Here is a 19,815-nt window from a genome sequence, read left to right as displayed (position 1 = left end):
TGAAGTGTACTGAATACTGACGTGTACAGAGTACTGAATTGTACTGAATACTGAAGTGTGTGGAATACTGAAGTGTGTGGATTACTGAAGTGTACGGATTACTGAAGTGTACTGAATACTGACGTGTACAGAGTACTGAATTGTACTGAATACTGAAGTGTGTGGAATACTGAAGTGTACGGAAAACTGAAGTGTACTAATACTGAAGTGTACGGAGTACTGAAGTGTATAGAGTACTGAAGTGTGTGGAGTACTGAAGTGTACGGAAAACTGAAGTGTACTAATACTGAAGGGTACGGAGTACTGAAGTGTGTGGAGTACTGAATTGTACTAATACTGAAGTGTGTGGAGTGCTGAAGTGTATAGAGTGCTGAAGTGTATAGAGTACTGAAGTGTGTGGAGTACTGAAGTGTATAGAGTACTGAAGTGTACGGAGTACTAAGGTGTACGGAGTACTAAGGTGTATAGAGTACTTAACACTTTCAGCCTTTCTCCCTTCTCCGATTGGCCTAGCATTAGCACCGTCAGACTCGCCTCCATACTCTCTGGAAGGTAGCCGTTGCGTCTTTTGCTAGTGGGCTAGTGGTACGTTTGGAATTGGCCCATTTAGAAATGTATATATTTATATATTATATGTTTCATATAATGACTTTATAATACACAGGTTTTTTATTTGATTCAAATCTTTTTTGAACTAGGAGTGACCAGCTGAACGTGGGGGACTATATCAAGTCGGTCAACGGTATTAACTTGACCAAGCTGCGGCACGACGAGATCATCAGCTTGCTGAAGAACGTGGGCGAGCGTGTGGTGTTGGAAGTAGAATATGAGCTGCCCCCAGCCGGTAGGAAGTTGAGTATTGTGTTTTTGCTTGTCATGTGGCATGTCCTCTATATCCGTATGTGCATATAATAACATCTACAGTTGCCAAATAATTAGGTAAACCCGTATTTATTTATAATATATATTCTGAATGATATATATATATATATATATATATTAAATGGTCACACAAAATATCTCAATTTTTGCTGTTTTCTACTTTTTGGCATAATGTGAATCTCGCAGTCCAGTTTATTCTTTCAAAAATTCACAATAAATGGACCAAATCCAATTTCCAATTTCCATTTTGGAGACACAATATATGTATCGCTGCTGTCCAATGAAAACCTTGTATCTCCATACATTATACATTTATTTTTCTCCATTATTTGAACCCTGTAGCTTTTTCTGTACACTGTATAAATAATTCTGGATGAATGGATTATATAAATGCTCTAGATTGCTTGAAATTTATTCTTATTTTACATTGGAAGTACATTTACATTCACTTCCATTTAAATTTACATATATAAATTGTATATAATTATATTATAATTATATATATATAATGTTGGTATGATCACACATCACTGTACACATTGAAATACACAGATTTCTGTGCAGAAGATGCATGAACATATGTATGCATGCTCTAACTTATTGGTGCAGAAATGATATATTTCTTTACATAGAATATGAAATATGTCATAAGAGCACTTCAGCCCTGTGTTTTGCCTTATGCAGGTCTAGCTGTGATTTTTTTCCCAGTGTTCCTCATGTTCTGCGTGGTTAAATATTGTGATTTGTGAGTCTGTAAGCACAGTACTGGGTCGCACATGTGCCTGGCAGACGCACTTCCCACCACTTTATAAGCTCAGTGATTTTGGCTGACCTTCCTCTGTGTGTCGGTTTATGTGCAAGTCCATTTATCAGACTGTCTGCCAGGCTGGCCAACGGCCCAGTAAAACGTGTCGGTATAATGAACGTGACGGTGTTGACTCTTTCTTGCTTTCTGTCGTCTCAGCGCCAGACAGTACCTCAGGTGTTATATCGAAGACAATCGAGATCTGTTTGCACAAAGAAGGCAATAGCTTTGGCTTTGTTATGCGGGGTAAGCGCTTGCTTTCCTTTCCTTCACTGTCCAGTCAATGCACCATTGCACAACTGGGTCGCCAACTGGGTAATAAGGCCATTGTTCAGAGCAATCTCTGTATTTTTGTTCCGCTTAGGAGGCTCCCATGAAGACTGGCACAAAACCCGGCCATTGGTAGTAACGTACGTCCGGCCAGGAGGCCCGGCTGACAGGTGAGGGTTTACATGCTGTAGTTTTGTTTGTACACACCTGGTTGACTGGGTGCTGATCGCCATCATATTATTGTTTTCAAAAAAGAGGAAACTGCGGACACAAGGGTCTCTACCATAGTTAGAGGATAGGAGTCATGGCTGTGGGTAAAGCTAAAGACCAATAAATAGCCTTAACAGCCTATATGACCCAATCAGCTTCTTTCAGTTCAACCTACCTCTTAGGCCTACTGAAACCCCCCACCGCCATCCACTACATCCTAACTACAGCGGAGACCCGTGTGTCCCCAGTGTCCTTTTTTTTCCTTTTACTGTTACTTAGTGCCAGTATATTTAGTGCCAGTCAAATGTTTGGACACACCTGGTTAAAAACATGATGATCAGCACACTTTCAACTTTTTTTTGACTGGTACTGTAAGTGTGTGTGTACACACACACACACACACACACAGTTTTAACCAGGTGTGTTTTAACCAGGTGTGTAATACCAGTTACAATATATATATATATATATATATATATATATATATATATATTGTATATATATATTGTACCAGTCAAAAGTTTGGACACACCTGGTTGAAAGTGTGCTGATCATCATCTTCTAAATTTTTTTTATTAATGTAAGTAACAAGTATCATCAATTATCAATAAGTAATTATTAATAATTATTAATCATACTTCATATTAATCAGTTATATGCATACATATATATTAGGTATATGCATGATTGTTGAAATTATTGTTAAAAAGATGTCACACATATACACGTTCATATATTTTAATATATAACTAATATATGTTGATTATAATGGAATTACATATATTGTAATATAAGCCAAAATATATACAGTGTGACCATATATCAGACTACTGTACGAGTCATGAGAGGCTGAGAAAGAGAGAGAGAGAGAGAGAGAGAGATCATAGCCGTGTGAATGAAATGCAGGAGGAATTACTGAACACCCCACTTCTCAGAGCAGGACAGGTCTGCCCGTGATTAGTTCTGGGCACTGTGGGCCGTCTGCTGTTCGAATGCGATGTGACAGGCCGCGGCACATGGAGCTGAATGTGCCTTTTCCTGCAGCCTCCTCCCTCACCCTGAGCACCACAGTACCTCTCCGAGCTGCTGGCGTGAGTTAGTGCTCTGGTTCCGGTGTTCTCCAGCACTGTTCCAGAGATTCTCCTGCAGCGGTTTTCATGTGTCGACATCACACATCCTGGTGAGGGGGATACAAACAGAAAAAAACCTGCTCACAGCTCCTGGAGACAGAGTTACTTCAAACGAGAGTCTTTAGTTATGAAACAAAGACGTCTTGGCTGGGTTGATACGGCAGCAGAACACATTCTCTTTCATGGACACCCAAGTCTTTCATTGGACTTCTGAAAGAAAAGCTGAAGGCACACTGTGACACAGTTTGTTTTTACTCTACTGCTTATAAAGTGTGTGTGTGTATACATACACACACACATTATTAATGTTATGCACAATTTAGATGTTTTATCAGCCATAACATTAATACCACCTGCCTAATATTGTGTAGGTCCCCCCCTTGTGCCGCCACAACAACTCTGACCCATCGAGACATAGACTCCACAAGACCTCTAAAAGGTGTCCTGTGGTATCTGGGGTATCACCAAGACATTAGCAGCAGATCCATTAAGTCCTGTAAGTTGTGAGGTGAGGCCTCCATGGATTGCATCAGTGAGTCTTGGGTGCCCATGACCCTGAACTGGCGTCACTGGTTGTCCTTCCTTGCTGCACTTTTGGTAGGTTTTGACCACTGCATATCAGAAACCCCCCACAAGATCTGCCTGATGTTTTGGAGATGCTCTGAGAAGCTCGGCCATCTAGTCATTACAGTCTTGGCAAAGAGTCTCAGATTCTTACGCTCTCGCCTAGTTTTCCTCCTTCCGACACACCACCTTCAATAACTGACCGATCACTTGCTGCCTTATATATTCAGCCCTTGACGGATGCCATTGGAACCAGCTAATCAATGTTATTGCCTTCATCTGTGAGTGGTTTTAATGTTATGGCTGATATTGACATGATTCCAACTCCCAACCAACCACATAGAGAACCTCAGCAACCACTTGACAACACTAGAGCGACCATCTGGGATACCATATAGTAAATGCAGTCTCTAGTAACTGCAAAGCAATACCCTAGCAACCACCTAGCAACACCACATCAACCACCTGATAAACCATCTAACCATTCTCAACCATTGTGTTTCTGTCGGTGCAGGGAGGGCACACTGAAGGCAGGTGACCGGCTCCTCAGCGTGGACGGCGTGCCCTTACACAGCGCCTGCCACAGTGACGCCCTTACCGTGCTGGCACAGTCTGGCCAGGAGGCTCTGTTCCAGATCGAATATGATGTGTCCATTATGGGTGAGCAGAGGCTTAGCACTTTAGCATTACCCACCTTCTCCTACTCTTACTTCCTCTTGCTTACTTCAAACCTACATCCAGTGGTACGTCCATTGAGGCTATTTAACGATAGCCTGACGGTTCATTGAGTAATACTTGGCTTCAGGTCAGTTTCCATTGAAATTGAAAATTGGATTGACGTCAAAATCCAACTTTACACAACGACGCTGGATTTTGGTTGGAAATCAAAGTCAAATATCCGTCAAAAAAAAAACACTGGCTTAACATCAAGATCTAACGTTAGACAGACGTTTATTTGTCGTGAACATCGTAAGAATTTCACTTTGAGTAGACGTTAATGTTAGAACGTTTAGCAGATGTTGGGTTTTAGTAACCATACCTCAGAACTACAGGTTGGTATTTTATATCAGTATTGGCATGTGACGTCTGGAAGATGTTGGATCTTGATTACTTAATGTCATTGTGATTCTACGTCAAATTGACGTTAAACCTGTCACACTGACCTTTTACTTTTGGATGATATATGGTCCCAGAAATTATTCTGAAAATTGAGAAACCATCTGATGCCACCGATGGAATGATAATACACTATACGTCCAAATGTTTGTGGACACCCCTTCTAATGAATGCATTCACCTACTTTAGGTTGTGTCCATTGTGTCCACATGTGCAAATGCACACAATAGAATAGGACACTCTGGAGCAGATAAACATCATGGACCTATTGGCTCCATGCTGCCTAATAATGCAAGGTGTGGGCTAGTAGAGGGGTATAAAGCCCCCGAGCATTGAGCTGTGGAGCAGTGGAATGGTGTTCTCTGGAATGGGAATGATGGATGAAACAGCATCCGATACTTTTGGGATGAGGTGAGATGGTGATCATGCAATATTCTGACCTCGCTAACGCTCTTGTTGCTGAATGCAATCAAATCCTCACAGCAGAATCTGGTAGAAAAACACCTTCCCCAGACAGCAGAGACAGTTACTCCAACAAAACTCTTTTAATACCCTTGATTTCAGAAAAAAAAAATAAAAAAAATTAAAGAGCAGATGTCCCAATACTTTTGTCCATATAGTGTATAATAGCATAAGCATGAGGCATGAGGCCCATATGTCCCACCATTAGACACTTCAAGTGTTTGAAGCTGCCTTAACTGTGGTGTAACTCCACATACGTGGAATTTCAGCATACGGAAGAAAATTGAATCTGAGAGGCAATTTGACCACGTCAGAAGTTAAGTGGCCCCGCGGACCACCCGCCCCCCTCCACACTCCCTAGAGCCTGGTTCTCACAGTGCTATTTGACTGAACAGCAGGGCACTGAGCTCAAATATCTGCACTCCAAAATAGACCAGTACTGTACTATATGTGCAGGTTATTAAAATCAACATATATATTAATGACGATTGACTGATCAGGCTGAGCTGCACCAGGCCTCATCTCTTTGCAAGGGGAGAGAGGCCAAACTATTGGAACCTGCAGCTCAGGCTTGTTCTGGCTGCTGCGCTTCCACAGATCTTTCCCCAGTAGCATGTCGACCCTCCCCTGCTTGCACCTGTCACCTACGCTGATTGGGCAGGTCTTTACCCATAAACAGATGCTGTGTTGAGCTTTACTGGAACTCCCATTCACTTAAAGCAACACATGCTGGTGATTAGGGCTGAGCAATTCAATTTGAAAAATGACAATTAATTGAGTTTCTAATCTAATTGAGTTTTAATAATAATATTTTAATTAAAAGAATTACGCATTGCCGGCCCCCTATAGTCGGACTGAGTGGAAAAACATTTGATAACACGGCTGCAACGATTTGCGATTATGTGCTCAGATTATCTGCTCAGCTGGACTCAACAACGACCCAACCAAATGACCAGCGACCAACGGTCTATAGCCAGGACCGTCTTAACAGCTAGCTGAGGCCCAAATGACACAATCATAGAGGCTTATATCTGAGAGTGAACAGTCTTAGGAGTGTTTTCCACTGTTTTCAGGCTCATTTAGCCTTTTAATCGCGGCTACGATGGGCTGTTTATAATATACACTATTTGGACAAAAGTATTGGGACACTGTTTTAACTCTCTTAATCATTGATTTCAAGTGTCTGAAGGTGTCTGAAGTTACAGAGCTCCTCTCCCGAGTGCTGAGGAGCATGGTGCAATCCTCTGACATTAACATTGGCACAGAAACTGTGCGCCCGGAGCTTGACATGACATTCCATGGACATCGATGTGTAGCCAGGAACATCTTAACAGCTAACTGAGGCCCAAATCACACCAGTTTAGAGGCTCATATCTTAGAGTGAACGGTCTTAGGAGTGTTTTCCACTGTTTTCAGGCTCATTTAGCCTTTTAATCGCGACTACGATGGGCTGTTTATAATATACACTATTTGGACAAAAGTATTGGGACACTGTTTTAACATCTTAATCATTGAATTGAGGCTCATATCTGAGAGTGAACAGTCTTAGGAGTGTTTTCCACTGTTTTAATCGCGACTACGGTGGGCTTGGGTTTATTTTCACCTGTTTTCAGAGCGTGACGTAGCCAATGAGTGAGCTCCCACGCGTTTCGGTGCCTGGATTCCAGTTGTTTCTGTGAATTCCGCAGTAAAAGGATCCTGTAAATGGAGAGCTCTAAATTCCAGCGTAATCGGGTCGTACAGTCAATCACACAGCAGCTCTTTCCTGCTTTTTGATGAGGTGGGGGTTAGACGGAGCCAGGCCCAAAAACTAGGTGGCAGGAATTGTGGCTTTGCCCAAACCCAATACCAATGGAGCTGCTTCCTGCGACATTAGCAGTTGCTCAACACTTCATTCCGTGGGTTGATTAGAATGAACTCTCTAGCTGAGGTTTACTGTTAGAAAAGGTACACAGCTGTGAGGGGGTCATCTGAGCACATTTGTTTAATTAGCTGGATTTCTGCATGAGGGGATCCTAAAGCATCAGCGGCCAGTAAACGATCTTGACTGGTTAATTTGTTTGATTAAAAATGGATACAGCGGTGGGAAATGCTGCGTGTGTTGTTTTATAATTCTAACAACTTTTATAAGGATGGGTTCATGTTTTAGGGGGCATTCATGCAGAAGCCCAGGCAATTCCAAAGAGCTGTAAGCATAATATTGTATTAGTAACTATTAGCAACTAATTCTGAACACTTCTATACGAGGGAACACCAGTGCAAAAGTTTATGGACGGTTTATGGAAGTTTATAACACTGACATTTTAATATACACTCCATGGACAAAAGTATTGGGACACATCTTGTAATCATTGAATTCAGGTGTCTGAAGTTACAGAGCGGGCTCAGGGCCGAGTGCTAAGGAGCATAGTGCAGATTCTCTGCTGACTCAATAACTGCATAGATCTGAACATCCTCTGGCATTAACATCGGCACAGAAACTGTGCGCTGGGAGCTGGCATGACATGGGTTTTCATGGCGGAGCAGCTGCATGCAAGTCTTACACCACCAAGCACAATTCCAAGCGTTAGATGGCGTGGTGAATGCAGTGGAAACGCTTGTCTATCAGGCAGTCTGATGGACAAGTCTAGGTTTGGTGAATGCTGAGGACAACACTACCTGCCTGACTACGAAGACTGAGGTATTGGCTCAGAGCTACCACTATGGCCAGAGCCATGCCGCTTTGCCATCAGCAGCCGGAGTCTGAGAGTGCACAATTGGTCTTGCTTTCTGTGCTCTCTCTCTAGGTGGCTTCATGGCAGTTTTTTTAAAAAAGAGGTGGTAGCTGGCTTTGCATGTGTCCTTAGCCTCCTAGTGTCGGGAGCACGCTAGTGCTAGGGGGCGCTACAAACAGGCAGGTTAATTGGCAGTGAAAAAAGGTAAAAAATCGACAAACAAATTTATACAAACCCAAGAAACAGATATATCTGAAGATACCTTTGAACTATGATAAGAGCCAGTGCTGAGATATTTGCTTAGTGCAATCGTAAGCATTTAATATGTTGTGTGTAAGATCTGTGTCTTCATTTGAGGGCTCTTCAAAGAGGGCTCTTCTTTCTTTTCAGATACAGTAACCAATGCCTCTGGTCCCTTACTGGTGGAGATAGCCAAGTCACCTGGAGCGAGCCTGGGCATCACGCTGACCTCTGCTACACACAGAAACAAGCAAGTCATCGTCATCGACAAGATCAAAGCCGCCAGTGTGGTGGACAGGTGAGGACCTCTGGTTTTGATTCTGCAGTAGATCCTTCAGGCTCCTGGCCGTATTAGTGGTCATTATAGCGGCCTGTAGCACTATCTGAAGATTACTGTACCGTAGCTCATGCATGTACGTACCGTACACACTCACAAATGAAGGTTCTTTAAGCAATGACCTAGAAGAACCACTTTTAGTTCCATCAAGACTGTGAGAAGAAGGTGAAGAAACATTGCATCAAGTGAAGGTTCTTTAAACCTTTAAGAGGTTCTTCATGGAATTAATCACTCCAAGAACCCTAGCACCATTATTTTTGAGAGTGTAGCTGTTGCCACGTATTTGGGCCCTATGAGATCCCCTACCATGGTTCTCCACAACAACACTTTTGTGCAGCAAGAATACCAGAAGATTCCTCTTCATGTGTTTTTGCAGGTCAGGAGCCCTGCATGTAGGCGACCACATTCTCTCCATAGATGGCACGAGTACAGAACACTGCTCAGTGCTGGAGGCCACGCAGCTGTTAGCCAGCACCTCGGACGTGGCCAAGCTTGAGATCCTTCCTGCCCATCACACACGCCTGCCCAGCAAACCCCAGGACACTGGTGAGTGAGCTTCAGCCAGAGGAGGCTTACTTTGTGGGAATAGTGGATCAGCGTAGATTGGTAAGCGGTGAAGACTGCAGCAGTGACATGTTCAGCAGGTGCCAGGCTCATGGGTAGGCCTCGCAACCTGTTGGTATTTCATTATAAATGATAATAATCACGTATATATAAAAGGATGCATGCGTGCAAAGACAAGCGGTGCAAATCGAACATCTGTTTGAGGCTTATCTTCTGTATTATGACGAGGAATGTTAATGAAAAGCTGGATGTAACGATGGCTAATGTCCTTGGCCATTAGCTAGGACTCCCTATATCACACAATACAACCAGAGCTGGGAGGGGGAATATCAGCATGTGCTTCCTCCAAGTTGAGGAAGTTGAACTGTCGCGAACAACATCATCAGACAGCTAAACATACTTGGAGGAGAGTGCTAACTGCTAATTCTGTGACGTCAGCTATTAGACACACACACACCAACCAATGGGTGGAGAGGGGAAGGCCACCCAGAGATAGGTCACCCCGAAGCCGATTATACTCTCTGGGACTCAAATCCATGAATTTACGTCCTTTTAAATGCAGCTCAGACAAAGAACCTACTTGGGTGGTACCCTGTTTTATACTGTAAAGACAAAAGTATTGGGACACCTGTTTATTCTCTGTTTCTTCGGAAATCAAGTAACTATCTCTACTGTCCTGGGAAGGCTAGAATCTGATAGATTTTGGAAGAGAATTGCTGTGAGACTCTGAGCCTTAGTGCCCACCCAGCTAAGACTTGTTAAAAAAGACGGCTTCATGTGAAAAAATTTTTTTGGAAAAGAGAAAGTGTGAAGACCCGTCTAGAAAAAGACGACCCTCCCTGTCTAAATTAAATGCACTGCATAGGGTGGCGGTCCTTCACTGCTACAGGAATGGTGGTCAAACCCAATCGTTTCACACATCCCTTTCTTCTCCAATACTGACTTATTTCTATTCAATTATTAATTATTAATAATTGTTTCTATTAAATTATTTCAATAACTATATTAGGGATGTATGTTTGTAAATTTGGACCAAATCAGATGGTCTACACAACCCAGCGAGCCCAGTTTTCAGCATCTCTATTTGGGCTAACTAAGGTTCATGATGGGCCAACCAGATCCAGTCCAAACAAAAAAACAACGTCCATATGACGTCTGGAGCTCAGTGGGTGAAGTCAGGATGTCGGTTGACCACAGTAAACACAGTTCTTCCACTGCTCCACAGCTCAAAGCTGGGAGGCTTTATACCCCTCTACTAGCCCACGTCTGGCTTTATTAGGCAGCATGGTGCTAACAGGTTCATGTTTGTTGATCTGCTTCAGAGAGTCCTATTCTATTGGCCGTAAAAATTTCCACAGGGACTAGAGCATTTGCACATCTGTATCAGCAATGGGTGCAGCTTTACGTAGCTCAGTGCATTCATTAGAAAGGGTGTCCACAAACATTTTGGCAAGTTGCTCAGTTTTGAATCTCGTCCAAAGACTGCAGGATAAATATGGCAGTTACTGATGACTGACCATATCTGGGATATTTAGGCAATTTGTCCAGGTCTTTTTCTTGTGTGTGTGTGTGTGTGTGTGTGTTGTCTGTGGATTTCAGATTCAGCTGAAAACGCTGTGTGGTGAGTTCGCACTTTGCAGAGAGCAATCATTTATTGTGATAAATGTTCTGGATTGATGGCAGCTGTAAAATAGGCCACAGCTCTTTTTTTTTTACTAATTACCACACCATGAATTTTAGATTCCGGTCTCACTGGAGTACACTGGCAGGGTCCAAATGAGGATGCTGAGAGAACGGACTCATAGAGCAAACCCCCCCTCCCTCCCAAACACACACACACAGAGCTAGCCTGCTCAGTCATCTCATCTGCTGTCATCTCTTTTAATTAGCCTCTCTCTTTCTGCTTAATATCGCCCCTAGAGCTTTGGACTGTAGGCCAGATTTAATCATGAAGGCCCGCTCACCCCAGAAATCCTGCAGAACTCAGACTGGGGGGTGGGGGGGTGGGTTCTGCCCCACTTACATGCTGATACGTTTGAAGAACAGATGTTTAATGGTGGCACACCAGAGCACTTTAACAGCCTCGGTTGGTTCGTCGTATTAGTGGCTTACGTGGGGTCCTATTTAAGCTTTTTTTGCGCTTGTGGCCGAGTGTGTTCTTAAGCACGTTGTTAGTTGCTGAAACTTCTTTTATGATTCTGCAACTTTATAAATGTTCCCGCTCAGAAACGTGGCTGGAATATGTTTTCGGGCGAGTTTCCCCCGGTTTCTGGAGCTGCGTCGCGGCTACAAGCAAGCAGAGAACATAAAAGCCTGTGGTGCTGCAGCTTCCTTTGACTTTGATGTTCCTCATAGTTCTTCCTGCCCTCAGAGAAGTATCTCCATCATCCTCAGCCTCAGATGCCCCACACATTCATCCCACACAGGTCCAGTAATTCTCTCTCTCTCTCTCTGCTAGGCGCTGCCTTGCTTTGTGGCTGATTCCTTGTCTCTGATTCGACTGTGTCGGGGCAGACGGCTCATCAGTGGAGAACACCCTCTCTCTTACACAGAGCTCCGGCTCTCTTAGACATTTTGGGGATCCACGAAAAATCCCCTCCCCACATATTGGCCATTCTTGTACCTGCCACGGTCGCTCGTTAACCCTTTGGAGTCCAAAAAAGTCAGTAGACATTTAACTAATAAAGGACTAGAAAAGAGGGGCTGGTAGAGTGGTTGCGGCAGCTTAAGTGGTTCCCAATTCCAAGCAGTTGCTAGGCTATTGCAGTGTGGTCACTAGGGTGGACGTTTTTACTAGGTGGTTGCTTTAGTGTTGCTAGGTGGTTCCTATGCTAGGTGGTTGCTTTGGTGTTGCTAAGTGTTGGGTATAGTGTGGATAAGTGGTTGCTCTGAGATTGCTAGGTGGTTGCTATGCTATTCCAGTTGGTTGCTATGGTGTTGCTAAGTGGTTGCTCTGAGGTTGCTGTGGTGTTGCTAAGTGGTTGCTAAGTATTTGATATAATGTGGATAAGTGGTTGCTCTGGGGTTGCTAGGTGGTTGCTATACTAGTGTTGCTAAGTGGTTGCTAAGTGTTTGGTATAATGTGGCTAAATGTTTGCTATGGGGTTGCTAGGTGGTTGCTATGGTGTCCCAGGTGATTGGTTTTGGTGTTGCTAAATGGTGCTATAGTGTGGTTAGCTGGCTGCTATATAGTGTTTGGTATAATGTGGATAAGGGGTTGCTCTGGGGTTGCTATGTTATTCCAGGTGGTTGCTATGGTGTTGTTACGTGGTTGTTATGTTGTCCCAGGTGATTGTTTTTGATGTTGCTAAATGGTGCTATAGTATGGTTAGCTGGCTGCTATATAGTGTTTGGTATAATGTGGATAAGTGGTTGTTCTGGGGTTGCTATGCTATTCCAGGTGGTTGCTATGGTGCTGCTAAGTGGTCGCTATGTTATTGCTGCAGCGTTGCTAAGTGGTTGCCAAGTGTTTGGCATGGTGTGGCTAAGTGTTTTCTATGGGGTTGCTAGGCGGTTGCTATGCTACCAGGCGGTTGCAATAGTGTTCATAAGTAGTTGCTATGCTGTTGCTGTGGTGTTGCTAAGTGTTTGGTATAATGTGGATACAATGTGTGCCACTAAAGGTGACCTGTGGACATCAAGGGTTCTAGCGCTCGGGTTCTAGCTCTAGGTGCTTGGACCCCTCGTCATTGCAACAGCACTGGAAGACGTATGCAGCTGATAAGTACTACATGCAGGAAGCAGTAGCTGCTGAGTTTCCAGCGCTCGCCCCTCCTTCCCTTCCCGCTTCTCCAGTCTCTGGATGGAAAGCGTAAACGTAGAAGATGCTCCCTGATGCATTCAGACAAGTAGCTGCTTTCTCCAGGATCTGGTTCATGCTGCTAATTTCTTCACAGAGCGATATGTGGGTCAGCTCCTGGAGTGAGCGTGGAGATGCGAGGTTGCGGGAAGCTACATCTGCGAGAGTGCGCTGTGGACTCCTGGAAGCCTTTAATGAAGAATTGACGCCCAGGAGTGAGGCTGGCTTTGATGTCACAGGCAAACTCGACCTAAAAAAAGTCAAAGTATAGTTAGATGTTGGCACTCACCTCATGAAAGTTTGATCAGGTTTACTGCAGCGAGCTTCTCAGGCGGCGTTGTCAGAAGTAAACGTGTCGTCTGCGATTGTGAGGCGTGTTTCATGGCCTCGAGAGCCGGATGAGACACATAATACATCGAATTTCACGTAAACGGAAAAGGACGTGCCTCGCGTGTTGCTGGAAGCTCCTGGAAATCTTCAAAGGAGGTCTTCTGAGTTGTGAGAGGCAGCTTGACAGCTGACTGGCTGGGGGTCCCGGAGATCACAATCGGCCTCTCTCTCTCTATGAGTGGGTGGGATACACGATGCTACCTAACATGGCAGAACTTGTCTAGTAGGGTTCTCCTCCAAGCGAGCTGAACGGTCGGCTGACGGCTTCGTAAGCCTCCAAGGAACCTCGTACTGCCCTTCAGCATTCGCATGATTGGGGTCCAATGATCCTGCATTCTTCATCGACCGCCAGCCATCCAATTGGCCTCAGTCTGGGTGGGTGGGATACCCCTGATCCCTCAGTATGATGCTAGCTAACTTAACAGAACTTGTCGGCTGGATTATAACACTCAAAGGAACCATATACTGCCCTTCAGCCTCCCGATGCTGGTAGCATCGTGTGATGGTGGAGTCTTAGCAACTGAGAATTGGAAATTGGTTAAATGGTTAAATTGGAAACAAATCTAGGAAAAATCCCCCTAAAAAAGATTATATATCTTTATATAATTATATTTACATTTAAGGCATTTTATCCAGAGCGACTTACAAAAGCGCTTTGCTATTTACCCAAGAAGAACCTCATCTAGTTTGAATAGGCTAAAAATTCAAAGATACCTCTAAGTTTAGACTCTACTAAACACAAGTCGGTATGGAGACCACTATGCTACTCGCCCAAGTCCTCTCAGAGTATATTATATGGAATTTTACCTCAAAGGAGGGCCTACATTCTTCATCCACTCCCAGCCATCCTCATTGGCCTCACTCTAGGTAGGTGGGATACCCCAGTCGCTCAGTATTTTTGCTGAGTGTTGAGTGGGTTGGCTGGCTTTGTACGACTTGAGGAAACCCTGTACTAGCTTTCAGCCTCCTGGAGCTCGTAGCATCATGTACTAGAGGGAGCGTTATCTACTGGGTGGGAGTTAGAAATGGCTAAATGGCTAAATAGCTAAATGGCTAATTTCACCACTGCTTTGTGTTTTTCTGGAAACCAGTGGACATTTTCAAAGTAGGTCGTTTTCCCAGCTGTGAGACTCCTGCGTTCTTCGTACCGTCCCAGACAACCATGGCTGGGAGTCCCAGACATTGCTATTGGCCTGGCCTGATGACTCTCGCCCTCCAATACAAGCTGTTCAGCTCCAAGCAAGTTGAACGGTCGACTGGCCTCAAATGACTCGAAGATACCAAACACTAGCCATCGGCCTCCCGGTGCTTTTGTGTAGCATTGTGTGCTAGGAAAAGTCTCAGCTACGTGGTGGAAGAAGAGCACCCCAAAGAAGATATCTAATGGATAGAATTCCTTATGTGTTGCTGGAAGCTCATAGCGATCTTCAAATATGAGAGCCTTGAGTTAGCAGTGGTGCTCGCTAATAAAAAGTACAGTAGGCTCCTCGTCCAGCGCTTTACGGGACTTTCCACAAACATTAGTCAGCAATCAGGACTCAAACACTGCTCACCTCCTCGTCTCAGACCACGTGTTCCCGATGTTTGACGTGGTCTTTTAAAGCCAATATTGTAATCTCCTTAACCACGTTTAAGCTCTGGAGTGTCACACACGGGCGCATGCTCGTCTTCACGGTCATCATTTTTTTTGGCGTCCCACTCCCACGTCGCAGAGTTGTGTTTCCCTGAGAGACGAGGCGGATGAGCTTAGCATAAGCTGTGAGGAGCGGGGATTTATCCCTCCTGGATTTGCCGATCAAAAATTATGAGGTGCCTCCTTCTCGGCGCTCGGCACTACAGATGCCGCTACTTAACCTGGTGGCTGTAAATCTCGCTCATGGTGGCATTTTTGTTTTACTTTCCCAGCTTTGCTTTTTTTTATACTGCTTGAGTGACGGGAGGCGCTACATGGATGCTAATTTTTACTCGACAACCCAAAAAAACTAAAAAATAGGCGGCAGAGATTAGTGAGGCTCTTTTTTTAAAGGCCTCAGACGGTTTGAAAGCTTCTTATGTTTTTGCTTCTGCTGAGGTAGAGGCTAAAAAGTTAGCCGGTAATTCTTTCTGAAGCGCTGTGCTAATCACCTGCCTTCTTAATAAACAGTTCCAACTGCTTATGACTGGTAGGAGGGTTGGGTTTAGCATTGATTTCCCAAAATTATAACGTAAAGGAAATAAACACTCCAGCGTGGGTTTCAGAGAGAAGCTCAGTTTAGAAGTTTAACAAAGTTCAAAAGATTCTGGAATTCTGGAAAGTTGTAGGTTCGATCCCCGGTGATGCCCGGAGTCACAGACAGCAACACTGACTCAGTCATTGTGGGTGGGAAGGGCGGCCCTCCCTCTCCCCCACCACTCAGCGTAATCCTAGCTAGTTAGTGTTGTTCTTGAAGATTCTTGAGCTCAGTGATGTTGTGTTTGTTAGCAGCAATTTGAAAAGATGTGGTTGTCTGAGAGCACACACGGTAGGCTTCACCCTCCCAACTCTGGTAGCCTGATGTGATGGGGGAGTCCTGGCTAGTGGGTGGGAATTGGAAATGGAGAGAAATCAGGGAGAAAATTGGGAAAGATTCCAACGATGAGAACATGTTCTATCTAAATTCTAAATATGTGTGTCTGATGGGTTTTTATGTTCTCCTCGGTTGCAAAGGTCACCCAAAGACTTCGGAATTTCATGCTTAATTGTGGGTTTTACACAGAATCAGAATCAGAAATGCTTAATTGATCCCAGGAGGGAAATTACAGTTATTACAGCTGCAACCATTCATGTGGGAATCACTCTATAAAATAAACACTCAAAAAACACTTTATACAAAAATCACTCTATGAAATAAACACTCAAAAAAACACTATACAATAATCACTCTATAACATAATCACTATAAAATAAACACTCTATAACATAATTACTCTATAAAATAAACACTATAACAAAATCACTCTATAAAATAAACACTATAACATAATCACTCTATAAATAAACACTCTATAAAAAAACACTATACAATAATCACTCTATAAATAAACACTATAAAATAAACACTATACAATAATCACTCTATAAATAAACACTCAAAAAAACACTATACAATAATCACTCTATAACATAATCACTATAAAATAAACACTCTATAACATAATTACTCTATAAAATAAACACTATAACAAAATCACTCTATAAAATAAACACTATAACATAATCACTCTATAAATAAACACTCTATAAAAAAACACTATACAATAATCACTCTATAAATAAACACTCTATAAAATAAACACTATACAATAATCACTCTATAACATAATCACTATAAAATAAACACTATTACATAATCACTCTATAAAATAAACACTCTATAACATAATCACTCTATAAAATAAACACTATGACATAAACACTCTATAAAATAAACACTCTATTAAATAAACACTCTTTAAAATAAACACTCTATAACATAATCACTCTATAAAATAAACACTCTATTAAATAAACACTATAAAATAAACACTCTATTAAATAAACACTCTATAAATAAACACTATAAATAAACACTCTAAAATAAACACTCTATAAATAAACACTATAAATAAACACTCTAAAATAAACACTATAAATAAACACTCTAAAATAAACATTCTATAAATAAATGTATAATGTAATAATGTATAAATAAATAAATAAAATAGAATGACAGTACTAAAAAGACGTTTACATGTCCCATGGTTCCTATCACACCTGAACTTAACTAGAACAGTGCGTTTCACACCTGAACACTCTGAACTCGCGTTTATATTAAATTTCAAAAAAGCTAAAATCTGGAATTTGGTGGAATTCCCCGTTATGTCTGACTCTAGTGCTGTTGATAACAAGCTGCCTGGTGAAAATCAGTTGATTAACAGTTGTCGTATTTGCAGACAAGCTAGAGGGGGCTGTCAGAATGATGATGGAAGCTGTTTATTGGTCCAGCCAGTAATAAAATAGCCATTGTGACGTGCTGTGCTCAGTCTATACATACCAAATACGGGCACGTGTAGCCTATGAGCAGCACAAAGCAATGAGCATAAGCATACATACACACACACACACACACACACTCACACACACACACTCACTCTCTCAATTATTCATCCTGCCTCTAGCAGGCGGGACTTCATTAACCCGTTCCAAATGAGCTTCCTCATTGTTTTGGAAGAGCATTCATTTTCCAGACCAGGAGATTATCAGTCGGGTACGAGTCGAGCAGGCCTCTGGGACTCCAAATGAAGGATTTCAGCATTGTGTGGATTATTAATACAGTTCCAGCTGTTAATAATAATAATCCCTCACGATGCTCAAACGCTCCATTATTAACAGAGCAGAGTGACTGACTCTAGCCGCGCTGGGTTTGGCACTTGTTAGCACTGGCAGCGAATGCGGTGAACCCCTTAACTCCATGTTCTAACCTCGAACTGGCTTCACACGGCTCGTCTAAAAAACTGAATTTGATGGATTTTGACAGGTTATTGTTTATTAAACATGAAATGAAGATTCACTCAATATTCCGATCACAGATTTGACTGCTAAGGTGTACAGCGTTGGTGTATCCTCAGCATTTCATACAAAAATAATGAGAGAAGACCTCTGACCTATCTCACTGCCTGAGGAAGTGACATCACTAAGCTTGGGTTGCATGTTTTTATTAGAACTGTCCAGGGAGGAAGGCTTTCTACTAGAGTTTGGAGCATAGAGGGACTAGACAAGGGTTGTCCACAAACATTTGTCCATATAGTGTGGCTTAACCAACCCAGCTGGAGAAACAACCAGCAAAACAAGGTTGCTGTAATTCCTTGTGGCTTAAAATGTGTGTGTGTGTGTGTGTGTGTGTGTGTGTGTGTGTATGCAGTGAAAGTCCAGAAGAGTGACCACCCACATTGTTGGGACCCCTGTGTGAACTACTGCCATTCCCAGCATCCCGGTCACTGTAAGACCTCCACGTGGACCACCACCTCAAGCAACCCCTCCAGCACTCAGGACTACTGCAAATGTAACTATGTCTGAAGCGTCCCATTACCATGTCCAGAAGTTTGTAGACACCTTCTCATTCTCAGTGCAGGGAGTTTATTCGTCTTTGCTTAAAGGCTTTCCACTAGATGTTAGGACATTGCTGTGAGGGTCTGATTGCATATAGCCACAAGAGTATTAGGGAAGCCAGGTTGGATGATTAGTTTTGGTACTCTCAAAATCTCAAAAGTATTGGATGGAGCTTCACCATCACTCCTCAGCTGCTCCACAGCCTAATGCCCTCCTAGGTGATGCTTAGATTGTACAAGCTGCCGTGTGCTGTGTAGCTCAATTCTCTGATTAAAAGGGGTGTCTAGAAACTTTTGGACACATTACAGTTGTACATTATCTCTCTTTAACTCTCTTTCTCCATCTCCCCACTAGCTGTAGTCTCTACAAACTTCTCCCCTGGCTCCACCACCACGTCAGGCATGACCAGCCAGTCGTCCAGCACGCTGCCGCGCACCACCCACCCCATGAGCCCCCGCAACTCCATGCTGAAGAGGAGACAGAGAAAAAAAGAGCACAAGAGCTCTTGTAAGTGACTGTGCGAGTGTGTGTGGGTGTGTTTGAGTGTGTGTGACTGGCGTTTGAATGCGATTTGAAAGTGTGTTTGAGCAGGAACTTCAAACCCCCAGCTTCATGTCACAGCATGGCTGAGGAACAGAAGGCACACTGGGATGAGAGAGTCATCTCTGACTTTATTTTGATTCCTCACATCAAGGAACGTCGTCCCGTGTGTGTTTGCATAGAGGACTCCTCCGGCTTCAGTGGTTCTCACAGTTCTCCCATACCAAAACCCTTAGGTGTGTGATGTGCTATACAGTACTGTGCAGACGTTTTAGCCCCCTGTGGAAATGAGAAAATTAGTTAAAGCTGCTGATCTGGCCAGTAAGTGTTTATAGCACTGATATTAGAATAAACACTAATAATAACACTCCTACAGAAAGTGGTCGTGGTGGTTCTCCATCACTGTGTTCATCATTAGAACATCTCCAAAGTTCTTCTCTCTCATGGAGTCTAGTATTATTTAGAGTTCTCCTCAGATCAACACCTGGTTTGGTGGTAAATCAGGGCTTAATGATGGTAAATCAGGTGAGCTGCTGCTGCTGGAAATGAACACTAGGGTTCCTATCTTCCACCCCGCCAACAGCCATGCCTATTTTCACTCCTTCTACCTGCATTGTTTAAACAGCAGCGCTGCTTGTGAATATATCTACGCTGATGGGTGCGGTGGTCTCGAAATGAGGGGTGT

General features: G+C 43.2%; 1 protein-coding gene across 6 annotated transcripts in view; it reads left to right on the top strand.

The window, feature by feature from the left end:
- The window catches only part of grip2b (glutamate receptor interacting protein 2b), a 214,287-nt gene that overhangs the window by 153,411 nt on the left and 41,061 nt on the right, over window positions 1–19,815 (top strand). For 5 of the 6 annotated variants that reach the window (XM_072665622.1, XM_072665620.1, XM_072665619.1 and 2 more), the window contains exons 4-11: window positions 699–844; window positions 1,847–1,933; window positions 2,052–2,127; window positions 4,376–4,521; window positions 8,544–8,691; window positions 9,107–9,276; window positions 18,403–18,543; window positions 18,945–19,097. In XM_072665622.1, the coding sequence (XP_072521723.1) occupies window positions 699–844; window positions 1,847–1,933; window positions 2,052–2,127; window positions 4,376–4,521; window positions 8,544–8,691; window positions 9,107–9,276; window positions 18,403–18,543; window positions 18,945–19,097 (1,067 nt within the window). Of the gene's footprint in view, window positions 1–698; window positions 852–1,846; window positions 1,934–2,051; window positions 2,128–4,375; window positions 4,522–8,543; window positions 8,692–9,106; window positions 9,277–18,402; window positions 18,544–18,944; window positions 19,098–19,815 lie in introns of those variants that run through there. The other variant, XM_072665624.1, reaches the window with a different exon arrangement.

Source organism: Salminus brasiliensis, chromosome 21, assembly GCF_030463535.1.
Source record: "Salminus brasiliensis chromosome 21, fSalBra1.hap2, whole genome shotgun sequence".
Classification (NCBI taxonomy): Eukaryota; Metazoa; Chordata; class Actinopteri; order Characiformes; family Bryconidae; genus Salminus; species Salminus brasiliensis.
This window is presented reverse-complemented; position numbering and strand designations above follow the sequence as displayed.